At 56.7% G+C, this 18,104-nt stretch overlaps 6 protein-coding genes across 6 annotated transcripts; 1 reads left to right on the top strand and 5 right to left on the bottom strand.

Moving 5' to 3' along the window:
- Positions 1 to 1,978: 1,978 nt before the first annotated feature.
- ColSpa_02874 (N-alpha-acetyltransferase 50) lies at positions 1,979 to 3,058 on the top strand (the record flags this gene model as incomplete). The annotated part of the gene is made up of 1 exon (XM_049269086.1): positions 1,979 to 3,058. One exon carries the CDS (start codon positions 1,979 to 1,981, stop codon positions 3,056 to 3,058), a length of 1,080 nt encoding a protein of 359 aa, XP_049125043.1.
- Positions 3,059 to 3,898: 840 nt separating this feature from the next.
- On the bottom strand, positions 3,899 to 5,808 carry ColSpa_02873 (glucokinase; the record flags this gene model as incomplete). The annotated part of the gene is made up of 3 exons (XM_049269085.1): positions 3,899 to 5,368; positions 5,452 to 5,531; positions 5,712 to 5,808. The coding sequence occupies 3 exons, from the start codon at positions 5,806 to 5,808 to the stop codon at positions 3,899 to 3,901; spliced, it is 1,647 nt and encodes a 548-aa protein (XP_049125042.1).
- A 1,625-nt stretch (positions 5,809 to 7,433) lies between these two features.
- On the bottom strand, positions 7,434 to 7,658 carry ColSpa_02872 (uncharacterized protein; the record flags this gene model as incomplete). The annotated part of the gene is made up of 1 exon (XM_049269084.1): positions 7,434 to 7,658. The coding sequence occupies one exon, from the start codon at positions 7,656 to 7,658 to the stop codon at positions 7,434 to 7,436; it is 225 nt and encodes a 74-aa protein (XP_049125041.1).
- A 3,219-nt stretch (positions 7,659 to 10,877) lies between these two features.
- ColSpa_02871 (molybdate-anion transporter) lies at positions 10,878 to 12,080 on the bottom strand (the record flags this gene model as incomplete). Its single annotated transcript, XM_049269083.1, has 2 exons — positions 10,878 to 10,972; positions 11,027 to 12,080. The coding sequence occupies 2 exons, from the start codon at positions 12,078 to 12,080 to the stop codon at positions 10,878 to 10,880; spliced, it is 1,149 nt and encodes a 382-aa protein (XP_049125040.1).
- Positions 12,081 to 12,105: 25 nt separating this feature from the next.
- On the bottom strand, positions 12,106 to 12,381 carry ColSpa_02870 (uncharacterized protein; the record flags this gene model as incomplete). The annotated part of the gene is made up of 1 exon (XM_049269082.1): positions 12,106 to 12,381. The coding sequence occupies one exon, from the start codon at positions 12,379 to 12,381 to the stop codon at positions 12,106 to 12,108; it is 276 nt and encodes a 91-aa protein (XP_049125039.1).
- A 5,228-nt stretch (positions 12,382 to 17,609) lies between these two features.
- On the bottom strand, positions 17,610 to 17,866 carry ColSpa_02869 (uncharacterized protein; the record flags this gene model as incomplete). The annotated part of the gene is made up of 2 exons (XM_049269081.1): positions 17,610 to 17,778; positions 17,850 to 17,866. The coding sequence occupies 2 exons, from the start codon at positions 17,864 to 17,866 to the stop codon at positions 17,610 to 17,612; spliced, it is 186 nt and encodes a 61-aa protein (XP_049125038.1).
- Between the last annotated feature and the right edge of the window lie 238 nt (positions 17,867 to 18,104).

Below are 18,104 nucleotides of genomic sequence, written 5' to 3'. Positions count from 1 at the left end.
GAACGGCGCACAAAGGCTGAGGGGAGAGAAATGCCGTCGTGATCGCGCGGCAGCCTCAGACGGCGGAAAGCTTCGTTTGTCGTGCAGAAAAGGTTGTGGTTGCGGATTGTGGAATCGATCTGAAATCGGGTTGACGGGACTAAAATACGGAAGGTGCCACACGACCGGACGAGGGGGGTGGTTGCTGCGAAGAGGGTACTGCCGGCCGAGAGAAAAAAAGTTCAGAACCTTGCGTTGCTGACGGGAAGTACCTTAAAAAGGGTACAACAGCAATGGCGAAATGCCTTGACAGATGGGAAACTGGGCAGTTTTTCCGGATTACCAAACTGCTGCTAACCTGAGGTAATGTAAGGGAACACCTACGGGAAAGAGTAACCTTGCAAAGGCCACAGCACTGCAGCTACCTTTCTTCGCGCACTTGTCTCTCTAGATTGGGTCAACCCCGGATAATTAAATGGACAACTGGAATTTAAGTGACGGGGACAGGTTAGTGACCCAGTGGCCAGGATATGGGAAAGATCACCTCCGCCTCGGTTTGTTTGAAAATCATGTAAGCATGTCACTTGCGTGCGCAGGTACAGTGAGGAGGAGCCGCCTGAGCGCACTTTCCCTGAGTCGTCAACGTCGATCTCGGACGGACGAGTTGCCAAACGACGCGGGCTCAAATCCCTCAGGTGTGTCCAATTGGAAGCCGCTGCAGTTGCGTTGGACAATACAGCGAAACCGCAACATCAGGAGAGGATACTTGATCACTGGCAGTATCGGCAGATTTGCATCCAGCTTGTGCAGAACAGAAGACATGCCCAGGCCGTTGAATTCGTCGTAAGGGTACGCATACCATCGTTCCATACCATCAACCACTGAGCGGATACAGTGTCCCCATCAGCGCATGCATGTGCCTGAGTTAGTTCCCCCCTTTAAAGCCATTTTAGGGGACTCGGACTCCGTGGCCGCGATGCCACCCCAGCCGGCAGAACAGCACCTGGGAGCAGGTTCGCCTTCGGGTTTGACCGCCCAGCACGTAATCGCATCGGCTGCAAGTGCGCCATTGGGATCTTCCTGCAGGTGCTGCTGGCTGCTTGAACGGAAGTCAGTCAGTCAGTCATCGGTGGACACATTTCTGCTGGCTGGCTCATTGACAGAGCGGAAGTCCACTTTCAGCAAATAGCACTAAAAACCCCATCGCCATAACCCCTTGTTTTTGGTACTGGCAAACAGCAACGGGCCTGGATCAACCCATCCGAGCCATCCATGAATTTCCCGACCCAGTCCTTCCGAATTAGGGACCTAGGCTCACTGGCGTCAAATCTGACACGATTCGCCTTGCATTTGCTTGCTCACCTCAGTAGCCGTCACAAGTGGTCAGTATTCTGGGACGACCCGGTGGGGCCGCCTTCCCGCCGGAGCCTCAATACCGCATTTTGACCGCATCTGCCCTGCGTGTCCTGCATTGCACCCGCTCGCTTCAGAGCGTTCGCTCCAGTTTGCTGAGGAAAGTGTCTCTCTCACCTTTGTCCCTGGACACCAAGGGGGGGAAGCACCGACCATCCAACCAACCGGGAGTCCTTCCCCCAACCGAGTCACGACGTGCATTGCACCCAACCTCACTTCCCAGTCCGTCGCCTGCAGCCAAAGAAAAAATCGCAACCATTCAGAGACATTCTGTCCGAAACCTCTCTTGTTTTTTTTTCCGTTTTATATTTTTTTGCCTCTCTTCGTCCTTCCTTTCGCCGTCCCCGGACTGACACACGGCATCACATGTCCTCGAACCAGACCTTGCCGCCGCACGCGTGAGAATATGCGCCTCTGACATCCTGTAATTATCTCTCGTGGACTCCCATCCAAGCTATCCGTCCACCCCTCAATTCCTCACGCTCTTTGCACACATCCATACTCGTCGTCCTCGACTCGGCTTCCAACAACGCGCAACACCCCCAAAGCCACAAGGACCAGCATGTCACTTCCTCAGACCACGACAATGAAGCCGACGCAGTCGTCCATAAAGTCCTTCTTTCAACCTCGTCAACAACCCACCTACGCGCCCCCGCCGTCGTCATCAAAGTACGCGCCCGCACCTTCGTCGACGGAAGCTCCCACTGCCCCTCCTCCCCCCGCGGCCAAACCCCCCGCCTCAACACCGACAACACCTCCCCCGCCAACAACCACAACATCACCACCCGTGACGACGGCACCATCCGCAGCGGCATCAGTGCCCATTCATCCAAATGCCGCAATCCGCCCCGTGGACGACCACGACCTGCAACCCCTCCGTCGCATCAACTCACTCCTCCTGCCCGTCGCCTACCCCGAGACTTTCTATGCCGCTGCCCTCACAGGCCCCTTCGCCCGCGTGATAACCTGGTCCGACCCGTCCTCTCCGGGCGCAGAGCAGGTCGTGGGCGGCGTCGTATCCTGCATCGAATCCTCTCCCTTTCCGCCCGCCTCGCCAGGCGCTCGCCCCGAACACGCCCTCTATATCCAATCCCTTGCCCTTCTCTCCCCCTACCGCTCCTACGGCCTCGCGACTGCCACCATCGACCATCTGGTCGCCGCCGCCGCAGCGTCGTCCCCCGAGATCAACCTCCGTCACATCTACGCCCACGTCTGGACGGACAATGAAGAGGGCATGCACTGGTACGCCGCCCGGGGCTTTGAGCGCTACGGAGAGCCGCTGCAAGGATACTACATCAAGCTGCGTCCAGACTCGGCCTGGATCGTCCGCCGCGCTGTCGGCCCGCTGTCAATCGGCAGCGGGGGGCAGCATTCTGAGAAGCCATCTGCGCCTGTCCCCGGTCCCACCGCCGCGATTGCGAACCTCCCTCCCATGAGCAGCGGTCCTCCCCTGGCCCCTGGCGAATCACCCGCGAGAACCCCCTCCGGTCAGTCCTTCCAGAATCGCCGCGCCGCGACAGAGTGGAACGACCTGCCCGAAGATATGGCGTCGGGCTTGCTTGCTCCTCCCCGGAGCAACGGCGGCTCGGGAGCGAGCTCGAGGAGCAACTCCACGGCGAGGAAGAAGAGGGACAGATCGTACCCCGCCGCGGCGTTCCAGGGCTAGAGGTCAGGAAGCGGCCCGACAGACGCAATAAAACGCTCAGCAAACGACTGGCCAGACGGGCTCGAGGGTCGAACAGCCTTGGAAAGGCACTGTTATCAGTCACTGCCAACCAATGCTCTCTTGGGTCCATCAGTGAGTCGCAGTTCCGTTTAGACCACAGATGAGCCACCAGGTCCATTTGGTGCCGTTGCTCTTGGTTGAAACACCACGCTTTGAGAACCATAAACCCCGGACCATCACATCCTTGGGAAGCACAGATGTAGCATGATAAAGATGGGACAAGAAGGATGCCCAAAAAAGAGGGGTGGCCGCGACAGGCCACCCTTAATATAGACATTGACTTTACTTTAGATGAAGGAAAGAAAAAAGACTCATACAGTTATACAGCTTTGAACAAACAAGAAGCATTTGCTCAGCTCAAGCTCAATAGCCCAACTCCGTTTTTGCCCCTTTGTGGAATCATGAGACGAAGAAAAGAAAAAAAAGTTCGACCACAGAATGTCCCAATGCTGAAAAAATGACCAAATGGAAGAGGGGATTGCAGAGGGTGAGAGAGTCGCGTGCGGGCTGCTGCAGCGGCTCTTTCCCTTTGGTCGTTCCCCGAAATGCGTTTTCGCCCACTTCCCTCATTTCATCTCGAATGAGTCTCGTTCATATCGTTTCCCCAACCCCCTTTGTCGTATCCCCTTTATTTCCATGCCACATCGATCATGATTGACGGTTGTAACGCGACCACCATACGGCCGCAATGGCTGCAACACCCACAAGGCCACCGATTATCAAAGCAGTGTTGGTCGTCGACAGTTCTTCGCCTATAAAAAGAAAACGCAGAAAGCGTGGTTAGCCAGCGGTCTCGCAATGCACAACGGCAGGAATATCGTCACAGTCGACGTGGCGCCTCTTCTCGGTAGCATCGGTGAGTAGCAACTTACGAGGTAAAGGAATAGAGTCCAGCTCTTTCTTGACGTTTTGTCTGAACTCGGTCAAGACGTCGCCCTCCTTCTCCATGCCAGCTGCCACAAGGGCGATGAGCGCGGCGCCGACTCCGCTGCCGTCCTTTGCAATGCCGATGCGGATCTTCTCGGCTCCCTTGGCTCCGATGCCGTCGATTGCGCGCAGGGCCTCGTAGATCATGTCGCGGAAGAAGGGATAGTGCTCGACCAAGCTGCCGTCTACACCAATGTCGATGACCTCCTCCTCAGGGTCGTCAAGCTTGCCAGACTGGAGGACAATGGCGCCAATGGCAACCGCCGATAGGCGAGCAGCGCGGCGGCCGACAGCACCTGCGACGGCCTTGAAAGCCTGGGCGTCCTCAAGCGAAGGAGTGTAGACGTGCAGGATAGTCTCCAGCTCCTGTCTCAGGGTCGACAGCTCGGGGGTGTTGTCAGCGGCAGCGACAGACATGATGGCGCTGTCGAGACCCCACTGTTGGAACATGCTGGACTGGGGGCTGATATCGGTCGTTGACTTCCAGTCGTTGAAGCTAGAATTCTGGTCCTTGAATAGGGACAGCTTCTCGTCCTTGAGCATGTCGAGGATGGTCAGACGGACGATCTCGCCGAGGAACATGCCAGAGACGCGCTTCTCAAACATCTGGATGCCGGGGTTGACGCTAGCCTTGTCAAGGGCGATATCCCAAGGAGTGTTGGGCAGCACGTTAAGCTGGTTGTCAAAAGAGCCCCACTCGGTGTTAACCACCATCTCGCCTGTTGACGCCTCGTAATCGCCGACGATGGGCTTCTGGATGTTGGACAGCTTCTCGAGGTAAGCACCGTTGGTGCCGGTGCCGAAGATGGCGCCGAGGATGGAGCCCGACTTGCCGGTGGAGGTGTAGGACCTCGCCATGAGAGTTCCGACAGTGTCGTTGACAAGAGCGGCGACTCGGACGGGGAGATGCAGCTTGTCAATCTCGGTCTGCAGCAGAGCGCAGACATCCTTGCCGACAGCGTCAGGGATATCGAAGCCCTTGGTCCACCGGATCAGGTTGCCCTTGTTGATGCCAAGCTGCTGGACGGGGAAGCTGAAGGTGAAGCCGAGACGGAAGACATGCTCGTCGCGGTAGCCCTCGGGGGCGCTATAGGTCTGGCGGCGGCGCACGTGCTGCTCGAAGTGCTGGGCGTGGTGCTCGCGCAGGAAGAGTTCAATCTGCTTGGCGAGGAAGGAAAAGAGCTCCTCGGCGGTCTTGGCGACCATGAGCTCCTTGGGAATCGCAACTTTGCTGTAGGTGAGGTTGAAGGTGGTGTCGCCGTTGAGCTGGACGGAGCACACGCGGAAGTTGGTTCCGCCGAGGTCGACGGCGAGGTACAGGCCCTGCGACAAGCGTCAGTACGAGGAATGCCGCCGCATTTTGTTGGGGAGCAGCCATGCGAAGCTGCGTTACCGCGCAAAATTACCTTTTCAGTGCCATTGGGCACGCCAGTGACGTAGGTCGGGATCTGGCTCATGCTGGTTCCATCTTTTTGGAGTCCATCGTCTGCAAGCAAACACGAAAGTCAATTTCTTTCTTCCTAGGGTGACAAAAAAAGACTGCCCACGTCACTGTCTGTCTGTCTAACGGGAGAAGATGAGCGCAGAAGTTATTCGCGCACAGACAGGCATGGCAGCACAGGCGGTGGTGGTGGCATAGTTCGTCGAGGAGGGGCAAGCAACTTACGCATCTGGTCGAGGAATTCCTTGACTGCACCGTTGATGTAGGCATCGGAGAGCTCGAACTGGTCGACAACGCGTTTTGTCTCTGCTTCGAGCGCCATTGTGAGAGGTCTCGAGATGGGTGGCGTGGTAGGGAAGGGCGCTGGATTCTCGCAGACGGGCTCCTGGAAGATTTGGGCGGAGGGAGAGAAGAACGGAGGAGATGGGTGGAAGAAGTGGTGGGAGGGGAAAAAGGAAGTGCGAAGCTGCAGCTGGAAGTGCGGTGGTAGGAGCTTGGCGTCGCGTAGGAGGAGCTGTGTGAGCTGTGCGATTGAGGAAGGAGACAAATTAGTCCAAGAGCTGCAGGAGGATCCCCGTTGTATGTGTGAGTGTGTGCGAGAGAGAGGTGGAGGGCGGGGAGAGAGAGAGAGAAAGAGGATTGGCTAGAAGGTTGGTTGGATGGATTGGGTTGGAGCAGACCAAGTAGGGTTATGGGGAGTGAGGGAAGAAATTGTGGTATTGAACAAGGAAAAAGAAACCAAAAGACAAGCAACGGAGCAGAGAGTCCAAGGTCCAGGCAGAGCGAGACTTGAGAAAGACTTTGGGGGAGCTCTGATGATGTATGTGACGAAATCGCCGTGGAATGGACGGGGGATGGGGTCAACTGGCATGGAGCGAGAACGTGGAGCATGGAGCACGCGTGGAGCTAGCCATGGAGCAGGGAGCATGGAGCAGGGCGGCAGGCAGGCATGGGCCCGGCGTCAGAGTACCTCGAATCCAAATCCAGAGGCAGTGAGGTAATGATGGTGGTGGTGGGGTGACAGGCCTCGTGCTGCCACACGCGAATTTTCCCAGCTGGGACGCCGACTGGATTTTGGGACCACGACATGACATTTGACAATTGACCACCATGACAGGCGTCGCCGAGGAGGGGGGGGGGAACAGCCCAGCCGAGGCCGTGGGCAAGGGAACAGGGACCAGGACCGAGACCATGAGTGAGACCATCTGCGAAAAAGGGACCTGCTGGAGCTGGTGATTGACGGATTGGCAAACTTTCGCCGAGGACGATGTTGATCCTCCAGGTCAGGCTGCATGTCGAATGCTAATGGGCCATGAAAGACACCGCCCGGGTCCAAGGTACCGTATAATGGTCCAAGTCAGTCCTTTCTTGGAGTTCGGCCCGGACGGAACAACAAGCTGCGTGGCGAGAATCGGGTCTTCTGCAGCACGACGCAGCTTGGTGAACGGCCATTGACGGGTGCATGCAGCCAGCGAGCAGCACCACGACGCTGGTATGCGCGATGTGAGGCGAACTGCTGCTGCGTGGCCTTGGGAACCTTGAACCCAGGACTGACACCTGTGACTTTTGGGGGGCGCGACTGCGGGGAACGTCCGACCAATGCCCAATGTCTAGTCTCCAATGCAGCGAGGAACCTTGGCTATGGGGACTTTCTTCTTGCTTTGGAACCTCCTCCAGTCGTCATGCCTTGCTAGGCTTGACAACAAATGGCGGCTGACTGACTGACAGACATGATGATGGCCTTAGGCGGCAGCGGCGCCCGGTCAAGCGTCCCGACCGTGGCCTTGGAAGTATGCGCAGTAGGCAATAGGGAATTAGGCCGCTGGGAAAAGCTCGGGGGCTGGAAACAGCTTTTCATCGTCCGCCATTGGCCCGAGCGTCGAACTTCGGCCCCTCCGTTGTCTCCAATTGGTTCCGGCGAATTCCCGATCATCGATGCCTCTCGCTTCAATCGTTGTTGAGGTGGTCTCGGTTGTTGTAGTCGTTGGTTTTTTGGTGGTTTTTTCCCTTCTCCCACCCTTCAGTCCACTGGTCTCTGTCCGGCTCCTGGGTCCAGTCCCAAGGAGTTTGCTGCAGCTTGTCGCCTGCAGGCCTGCAGTTTTCCTGTCCAAGTCTCGCTGGTCGCATGCTTGTCCCCTGCCACTGTCGCCAGAGTCTGCCAGAGTCTGCCATGTTGTGCTCCCCAACCAAAGTCCCCAAAGACAAGAAACCTGGGCCCCCGTGATAGTCCGCGTGCTGCCCCAGGGGTAAACCCCCCCCCCCCATTTGGCTCAATGGAGAAGAGAAACCTCCAGGCCGCACCACGCGCTACTCGACGCTCCTGGCGGCTCATGACAGCATGCGCAGGGGCGCTGACAGGAGACACTATCCCCCGTCCCACGGCGACCCACTTCTGCGCCGAAGAAGCTCCCGTCCCCATCCACCATCGCCCACCCGGGCGGGCCACCGAACCTGCCGGAATTTGGCAAATGGGGAGGCTTTGACCAAAGGGAGAAACCAGGCGGAAAGTTCGCGCGTGCGACAGTGCTGGAGGAAATAAAACAAGGGGTAATGACTTGTTGGCTTGCAGGGTGGATTCGGGGTGACGAACGGGGACCGACGTGGAAATAACAATATTGTCTGATGAAATGGAAAGAGGAGAATTTGCACTGCTGCAGAGGTACTTACTAGGACGAGCACTAGGAACACGACCGAGCAAAGGCCGTACCAAAACGAGGAGACCCCATGGGAGACCAGGAAGCTGCTCCTCCTTCTCCGGTGTCTCGAATCACCGACTTTGGCTTTGGATTGTCGACGGCCACCTTTGCCGCTGCCGCTGGTGGTCTTGGTCTTGCTGGGTTTGGGGGTGTCGCTACCGCTAAGTGTCAGTAGCATATCGTCGCATGCGCTGTTGTCATCATCGTCAAATCCAATGTCCCCTACAGCAGTGTCCGGGCCATTGTCATCACACTGCGGCCGACGAAGCTGTTTCTGGCCGTCGACGTGTCGCTTCCCATCGTACCGTTGGCCCTGTCGCCCATCGAGGTCTCGAGGAACAGTATCAACACCGCCCACGCGCCAATCGGCGCCTCGCCTCCGGACGTAGGCCGACAATGTGCCGGTATTGCTATGTTCAGGATGCAAGAGTTCTCGCTGCGGGCGCGTTGCTGCACCTCACTGCGAAATCTCCCGCGTTCTCCTGAAGATTTTGTCCGTACTCCTGATCGGAACGACGGCCAGATGAGTCTTTTTTTTTTTTTTTCCTTTTTCGACGAGAGGTCCAAAGGTCCAGAACGGGCTCTCCTTGCGCGAAGAGCGACAAATGTCTCCCTGTGTGCGGCCTACGAGGTGCAGTGCAGCGTAGCAGCGTGCGCCTGTGCGGCGATTGCGCTGGGCGTGGGACAGTGGCGGCGACGGTGGTTCTGCCGCTGAATTTCTCCCTCTCGGCCCTTTGGAGGAGCCAGGACACGTTTAAACGGCCCGTCTGTAATTAGTTTCCCGGGTGTGACGCTGCGGATAGACGAAGAGGACCCAGGCCTGTTCCCCCAATGAGGTCATGAATGGGGATCCCGGGTGCGCAGCTGGGTTCCAGGTCCTAAATGGGAAGACGGCCCTGCAAGGGTGTTGCGCCAAATTCTGATGTCCTCGTGTGCGCTTTTCGTGGAGTTTTTTTCGTGGATTCGTGGGTTGAGCGCCCGACGGCGGGGTCTAGCGGGAAATAAGATCAAGTACGATTATGGGTTTACGGGATGGAGAAATGTACGGAGAAAGTCGAATGAGGGATCACCAACGTCTGCAGTGCCGTTCGATCGCTCGTGATGGTCGTGCGCCGATCACCTCAGACTCAAGGTCCTCCGAGTCTGGCGCCGGGTCTCGGGTCTTGGGTCTCGAATCTAGGTCGGTCGGGGGATTTCCAGTGTCCAAGTGGTCGTTGTCCCGGTCGAGTCGGACGACGGTTGGTGGCTTGTCTTGGTATTAATAAATTGGGCTCCCCGACTTGCGGCTGCGCCTCTACTCGATTTCAAGCGTCAACGTCGCTCGGTACCAGTCCCCTTTGTCGCATCTGCTCCCCAACTAGCGTCTGCTGTCGAATGTCATGCGACCGCTCACAAGTGGCTTTACAGACCAGTCCCTCCTGTTTGAGGAGGTTGGCAGGCGGGCGTAGTGTGAATGTGAAGTGACGAGGGTTTCCTTTGCAGTGTAAGGTGCAGCGCCGGTCTAGTCTACTTCACCTCGTGGGCGGGCACGTCAAGGTGCAGAATCTTGGTCGGCAACGCAATTGCCCTCCTTGTCTCAAGGTCCAGTTTCCTGGTTTTCGGCTTGGTAATTTGGGTGTGTTTCGGCGATGATGGTGGTGCGGTTGGTCTAGTCGATGAGACCGTTATTCTCTGATTCGCCGGCGATGCTGTTGAACGAAGTCCGGTGGTGATTGACGTAAACCAGCTCTTTGGGCGATAGGACGACCAATCCACAAAGAGGGGGGTGCTTGCGTTGTTGGGTTGAGAGGAACGAGGAGGTGCAAAGGACAAGGGGACAATTAATTCATTCGCAAGACGACAAAGGGGAGGCTGGCGCGCAACTTGTTCCTACGGTCTACCGAACGCCGTCTCCCATCCGCTGAGGGGGTTCTTGAGTGCCTCTCTTGCATGAGAAAGGCTCCTGGGAGTGGAGGATGCACCGGGCTGGGTTTTGAGTCGACCACTCGGATTGTTATCGAAGCGTTGCAGGGTCCGCCTAACTGTGCGGTGTGAACTGCAAGGCCCGGGGTCTGGAATCTGGATCGTTGGAGTATCTCCAATCACTGCGAAGGGGGCTGCCGCCACGAGCGGGATCGGTGTTCCTCGGCTGTCTGACAGCAGCGTGAAGACAACGACGACAACGACAATGGCATGCAAACGGTGTGAAGAAATTCGAGGAACATTTCCAGGAAAGGAGGACGCGATGTTTGTCGCACTAAAATACTCAACAAGCAGGTGCACCATTTCCTATAGGGAAAGAAAGCTGGGAGCCGATGAAACGGAGCCCCCAACATGAACGGGCCCCTGCCCCCAACCCCGAGTCTCTTTGCCCACGACGGCCCTCCCCAGCTTTTGGTTGGCGGCATTCACAAATCCCCCGGTCCTCACTATTTCCTCCAGCTGGGGGAGCCTCGCATACGAACCGAATAGGACAGATTGCTTCCTTGTGACAGATTCCAGAATTTTCCAGTCTATCTATGATGCTCGGCCGTTGTTCCGGTCATACATGCCCTATGCTTCTCGATTCCTCATGCCGTGGTAAACGTACATGTGGCAAACATGCTCCAAAAAGCACATTTTTCCCTTGCAATGTGATCACTCCACGCTGCCGGTTCTTTGGCCCAGAAGAAAAGCAGGGTTAGGTCCGTGGTGTTGTTCGATACCGGTCCAATACTTAAACCTTTGGATCAAAGTTTTTCTTGACAATGAAGTAGGACAACATCAGTAACACAGCACAAGTGACGAAGACGCTGTTCCGGTGACCGTCGCCTGTTCTCATGTCAGCTCGTCGTCGTCCTTATTGGCTCTGCGCAAAAGACTTACCCTCTTCATCCAGGCTATGGGCCACGACAACGAACACATTGAGTGGAAGCCTCAACAGGCTGTACACACGCCCTCGTACGCCGTCCTCGACAACCTGGCTCTTCAGGAACGACATGCTGGGAAAGTAGGCACCGATGCTGGCCTCCACCATACACAGTACCCAGAATAGCAACTTCTCGCTGTCGACCAGGACAGCCGCCGAGAGGCAGCAGCTCACGACGAGCACCACGAGCATCAGGATGATTGAGGTCGTCTCCTTGGTGTGAGTCTTGGTATAGAGTGAGAAGAATGCGGAGCCGCCCATCATAGCACACATGAAGCTCGAGAAGATCAGTCCAAAGGGCAACTCCTCATCCGAGCCGGACTTCGTTCTTGCGCTCTTGAGCGCCGCAGACCAGAAAAACACAAAGAGGTACATGGCCCCCTCGAAAAAGGTCGACGTCAGACCCAAGGACAGGACGCGCTTGTCTCCCATGATCATCTGGATTCCGCTCTTAACATCTGCAAGGGACGACGTCGCCGGGCCGGCTTGCTTGGTTCCGTAGTTCTCCTTCCATTTTCCCAAGATCAGCCACATGGCAATTGCGGAGCATGCCACGCTTGCCATGAAAGGCCAGACACGACCGCCCAGCGTGTTAACCAAGATGTCACCGACGACGCCAGAGAGAATCGCGACAATGGAGCTAATGGTGGTCATGTTACCGAAGACGGCGCCCAACTTGAGTCTCGTCCGCGACAGACCACGCTGGTTGTATTCCGTGATCAGCCATGCCTCGAACACGCTGTAGAGAAGGGTCGTCGAGATGCCGCCGCAGAATCGGCCGAGGAACAGAATGAAGAGGTCATCGGTGAGCATCGTCAGGCAGGTGAGAATGTAGGTCACGCAGTATGTGATACAGGCAAGACGACGGCCGTATCGATCAGCGAGTTCACCGGCGAAGGAGGCCGAGATTGCGCCGGAGACGAAACCCGCAGCGTATAGGGCAGCGACGACCTTTTCGGGGATGTTCTTCTCATACTTGTAAATGGCATAGATGTGCGGGCCCTGCCTCATTGTCAGCCCGGAAGCAGTGAGCCCGTTACGCTTCTGTTACCTGCAACCAGTCCGCTGCTACTGCCAGAGCGTAGACGGGGAAGAAGTCGAGCTGGAACTGTCGGACAGCGGCCTGTGATACGGCGGGCTCCGAGAGCAGCTGGTGTTGCTCAACGTCTCCGGCTTCAGCGCCATCTTCAGTACTGGCCGCCTCCTGCTTCAACTCTTCGATGGCTTCTTGCTCTTGGCGCTTGTACTGTTGGTAGAGCAGGTATCCATTGCCCGCCACGAAAGCGGCCAAATTCACCTGGTAGAAAGACATGTTGTCGGAAAAGGGTCTTTCGTATGGGTGCAAAAAGATGAAGAGTAAGTCGCTGTGGTTCGGGACGTCCGATTGATTTAATAAAGCTGTTGACGCGACAGGGCCAGCATTCCACAAGCCAAGTATCAGCAGGCGTTGCGTATCTTGGGATATCCTGACATTCAACGTGTCTCAGGTGCCCTGGGGTCAATACCGCCCTGGCTTGGCATCTGCTGAAGGAATGTCGAGGGAGTCGTAGTGGCAGAGGGAGAAGAGAGAAACTTCGAAAGAAACACTAGCCATCATGAGAGAATGGACGGAGCTGCAGTTTGTCATCCGTCGCTCCTGCCAGCCTCAGTCAAGCAGCTGAGACGGGTGGGTAGTGATGGCCATCCAGGGTGTCCGGAAACGGATGGCAAGAGGGAAGGTTCGCAACTTGGGACGTCATGCTGGTTCAGTAGCTAGCCGTGCTATTGGGTCTGGATCACGACCCCCAAATTTGTACCTGACTCGTCCTTGTCAACGGGGTAGAGTTTGACTGCTCTGATATCCCGAGTTTAACCCAAATACCGTGCCGATTGATCCAACTGACGGGCGCGAAGCAGATGGCGACGGTCACCAATTGGGGCTGCTCTAAAATTTAGCTTGGGGGTTCTATTCCGCCTGTCATCTTGGATAAGGAAGCAAAATGACGGTAGCGGGGGGGGCACTAGCACCCTCAACAAGCCCGGGTTATGATGGTTGCGACGGCATTCCATACGAACTAGGAAGACTCCCTCTGGGAGATGATAGGCTGGTCCCAGACGCTCCCTCGCGACATTGGGCCTGAATCCTCCCTCAAATGCCTTCACTCACTCACGTGCAGCTGGGCCGTTGCCATGCGGGGCAACTTGGTTACGCCGTGAGGCTGTGTGTGAGTATACCTGATCGAGAGGAGCGGATGGGGAAAGAGGAGGAAATGGTACGAGACTCCATCATTGTTATCACCCGTCGTATCCAAACAGATCTACTGCTATTACTACCTTGTGCGCCTCTCATCAATACCAGCTTGACCGTGAACATCCGTATCTCACTGGAGGCCAGGTCCTTGACGACTGAAGTTATAGTCTCCGGGACTCACAGTTGCGGAGGGATGGTTGGTCGTGCCGGGTACTTGACAGCCGGCAACGCCGGCCGGGATGCCGAAGGGTCCCCGCCAGCCACGTGAAAGCCTTACCGGCTCGTAACGTCACGGCGACGGAGAGAACGGATCCTGTCCACGCTGCCGGTGCTCCGTCCAGTATAGAGAACATCCATGTCCCTGATGGAACCCTTCGGGCCTCGCCGGAGCCAATCCGGAGCTTCAGAGCTGCTCCGCGGGAATGGACCCATACAACCAACAGCACACCAGAGCTTTGGGGCAGTGCTCAATGAGGGCTTGGGATACGTGGATGCGCGATCCCGAGGCCATGGCGCGAAAGCGTCGGCGCAGCCGACGCTGCATGGGACCCTTGCAACACCATTTAGGGCGAGAAAGAGAGAGAACAGAGGTTTGAGCCAGGCTCAATGTGCCCCGGCCAACATCAATTGTGGGCGCTGGCAGCGGTTTTCGTGCTCGAGCCCGCCAGCACTCGATGGCGAGTAGGAAGACACCGGCAACTTGCCGTGTCTCCTGGTAATTGCTGGACATGTCGGCAGGACAACAAGGCATCGGAAGGCTGTTCGTCCTTTCATGGGAGGGATGCCTCGCATTACGAAGTTTCGTACGATTGAGTCTCTTGGAGCGCTCGAAGTGACGAATTGGAGGATCTGAGAAAGTTGCCAAACCGAGAAAAGCTGTGCGGCTGAGCTTATGGACGCCGATCAGAGGACGGAGACAGTAAGGGTGCACCTTGTCGGGCCTATCAGACGAGTCTGGGGCTCAGCATGGCTACCTACTGTGCTACGCCTCACGGCGCCCTGGCTGCCCCCATTGTGGGACGGGCTTGTACCGCCCCTTGAGGTTCGTACCGAGAATCCTCTCAGCGGTCGAGCATTGGAATCCCTAGCTCACGAACTTGGTACGAGGATGTGCTTGGAGGTGCCGCCTAGGGCGTTCGTCCGGCCCAGCGGGTTGCCGTCGCGACTGACGCCGGCAAGGCTCTCTCTCTAGCTACCTTGGGCGAGGCGGCATCTGGGGAAGTGTGGCATTTCTGGTGGTTCAGCACCCGGTCGCCATTTCCGGAACCTGCGCATGGGCCTCGAGTCCGAGAGAGTGAATGTGAAGTGCTGAAGGGGTCCGAAAGGCGGACGGCAACACGAAGTGTGAATAGGAAATGGTGGATGACAGGACTGATCCTTCGCACCCCCCACCTTTGCTGGATGCGCCCATCAGCATTGTGTGGAACGTTCGGACTCGCGCACTGCCCTTGCCGTTGGCGGACGTTTTGCTCGACGATGGATTCGCTGTGGATGGAGGTGGGAAGACAATCTGCCATGTCACAGTCAGCGTCGGTTTCAGCATCCCGGCACTCGGGAAATGACGACGCAAACAGTCAGGCTGAAGTTCGTTGGCTTACATTGGGCTATGAAGCCAACGGGGGAGTAATTAGGTTGCTTCTTGGCTTCCATCTTGTCTTCTTCAGCCAGGAGAACATCAAATGGAAGGAACCTCGAGGAGGGGAGGAGCGAGCCCTGGAACTTCCTGACACGGCGCTGCTGCGCAAAGGGTGGAAGCAGCAGGCAGGACAGGCCCAACCTAATCTGGCGGGGTAAGCACAAAAAAAAAACAAGGTACAGGTACATCGCCCCCCCCCCTACTGCCTTTTTTGTTCCGTTTTCTAGGACAAAGGGACCGGACCGGCTTGGCGACTCAAGGACAAGAGTAGATTGTTGCACGATTTTCTTGCAACCAAGTAGCAGGCAACATGCAACTGCAAGGCCGATTCGATAGTCAACGGTTCTCCCAAAGAAAGGAAGGACGTGGGCACGAAAACCCGAGCGAGGGAGAAAAAGTGCTCTGACATCGAAAGGGCTGGAAGTCCTGGCCAAGAGAAAGTCCTTCGTGGCGAGCGAACTGCATGTGGAATCCTTCTCGGCACCCATGTACCGTCCAGGTAGGTATTCGTAGACTGGGGGGAAAAGTCCTACGCAAAAAGTCCTGCATCCCGCTCTCCGGCCTGTAAGACTCTTTTCACGGGCCGTCTCTCTGCCCCTCCGTTTTGAGTCAATGGTGATCCACCCCGGCCCAGGTAGGTTATGCTGGGCCAGATGCCGCATCCCGGCAAGCTAGAAGAGAACTCAAAACCGGTTCGTTGGCAACGACGAAACATGGACGACAGGAACCTTGGTTGCCTGGGTGCTAATGATTTCGTGAAAACATCATGGTAGGACGCCAAAGGGCGGGGCATGTTTCTTCTGCGGTGAACGCTGTGCCTCATGACGCGCACAACCGACTCCCTTAGCCAGCCGTGCCCAAGACAGCCAATGGCTTGCAGTCATGGCTTGCCTGGGGCCTTACATAGAGTTCTCTGGATCACGGTCAAGGACCGAAGCCGTACTGACGGATGCATCGAGAGGGTTGACGAGATGCCAGGGTCCTTCCTTGCAGTAACCCAACTTCGCAAGCCAACGATGAAGTCCAATATAGCCCTGCCTTAAGGGGACCCGATACAGGCACCCGGAGGCCCGTCCCGGTTCTCCGCGAGACTGGAGAGAAGGTCACCATGCTACTGGCATCTCCCACGGCCCTTGGGCGGCTTCTTTGCGACATGTCAGCCGCCGTCAGGAACCTCTGACGGGAACGGCAAGGTTAAGTATTCCTCGTAGGCATCAAGATTTTGGGGATGCTTCTCTTGGCTGTAATCGGAACGGGCTGGCGGGGGCTGGCGAGGCTTCCCATTGAGCCCGTCTCACTGGATGCTTGCATCTCTTGTTTGAAGAGCATCCGGGGTTGAGACACCCAGCTCTAGCTCTAAGGTCCGGCCTCAGCTTTCCGTCTGCCGTCCTCGGGCCGCTCGCATTGTCTGGGTGACTGAGTGTTCAATGTGGACATTGGCAGACCAAAAAACAAACCACAAAAAAAACTCTAAAAAACTACCCCGTTCCCCATGGACGTCGTCCAATGTCTGCCGTCCTCTGATACGGGCAACGGCCAAAGGCCAGTCTCGCGATGCCTCGTTTAGGGAGCTGCCAGCGCGAGTGCCCCTCCCCTTGTCCCAGATCCCCGACAATGACAACGGCGATGAGAGACGGGACGAAACCCTTCGGTGATCTGATCTGACCGCACAAGAGACGACGATCCGACAGTCATAATGTGTCTTGACATGCACAGAAAGTTGGCGCCTTCCATGCCTGGCAACGAACGACAGTGACTCGTACATCGGCTGAGTGGGGGATACTTGGGTGATACACACATAGACTCTCAGTCTCCCACACACACATACACATACACACATACACATACACACATACACATACACACATACACATACACACATACACATACACGCATACATGCACACATACCTCGGTTTCAGACACCGAGAGCAGAGAAACAGAAAGCAGCGGTAGCAGCAGCATTTTCCCCACCGCGCCGCACTGCCCTTTTCGCCCTGCAGGCCAGTTTAATCCAGTGCAGCCCAATCGAGAGGCGGGATTGGGTGTGCCCTCAGCCTTACACTGCCCAGAGGGTAGAGGGCGAGCCGGGGGCGTATTGGGTGACTCCACCTAGCGCACCCGCAGGCTTCGTTTTAGTGCCGTCAGCTGCTGGCGCGATGCATCAGCCACCGAGGCCATTTTGTGATCCTGGATCCTGCAAAGTCACTCCGTGCCGGAATAACGTGCAAAGATACTTGCCTCGGACAGCACAGAGCGGGCACAGGGCAGCTCTCACCATCCCCATCCCGTCAGCACCCCTCGAAAACGACAGCAATGCGATAGCTCCGGTAAAACACGAACACGCAAACAAGCTGGGGGACCGGGGAATGGTAAGCAACAAATGTGAGGCAGAAAAACGGAAGAGGGAGGGAAGGACCCGAGATAGGTAGGAAGGCAGAAACGACAAGCACGGCTCCAAGACAAAGCAAACTCGTCTCTGACTGATCCGATATCCCGTCTAGACCTGGGCCATCCAGTGTGTCAGTGTCGTACGGCCTGCGGGAACAGCCAGAAGCTCCAGTCCCCCCCCCCCCCCCTTCACACTCTCGCACTCTTACTCCAGCCCCCCGGTCTCCAGTCTTTCAGTATTCCGGTCTCCGAGCGTTCAGCAGGCTCTCGTGCGGTACCGCCGTTCATCCCTCGTTCTCGTCGCCCTCCTCTGCATAACCCAGCGCCTGCTTGACTGCTTGCCTCTCCACGACCTTATCCTCCATCTTCCCGCCCGTCCTCGTAGTCCTCCTGCTCTTAACACCGTCCTCCTCTTTTCTCGGCGATATCTCAACCAAACACGCATAATCACGACTAATACCGGCGTCTGGATCCAAAGACTCTGCTGTTACGACGGTCAGCTCACCAAGATACGGATAAGGTACCTATCAAACATCTCCATTTTGTTGCGACTGCTCCCAATACCACGTCGTCCCCTCCCGGTGCCTCTACCCTCCTCACAATCGTCACTCCACTTCACCTGAACAAATAAAGAAGAGCCGAAAAAGAGAGAGAGGAAAACCATACCCACCCCAGTCGGCCGGTCGCCATCCCAGCCGCTCCTCTCACAGTACAGTCGCCGGCCCGCCCGCCTTCGTATCCCTCCCCGATCCCTTTCTTGACGCGCTCGTCGCGGTTGG

Source organism: Colletotrichum spaethianum (assembly GCF_022836535.1).
Source record: "Colletotrichum spaethianum MAFF 239500 DNA, contig05, whole genome shotgun sequence".
Classification (NCBI taxonomy): Eukaryota; Fungi; Ascomycota; class Sordariomycetes; order Glomerellales; family Glomerellaceae; genus Colletotrichum; species Colletotrichum spaethianum.
This window is presented reverse-complemented; position numbering and strand designations above follow the sequence as displayed.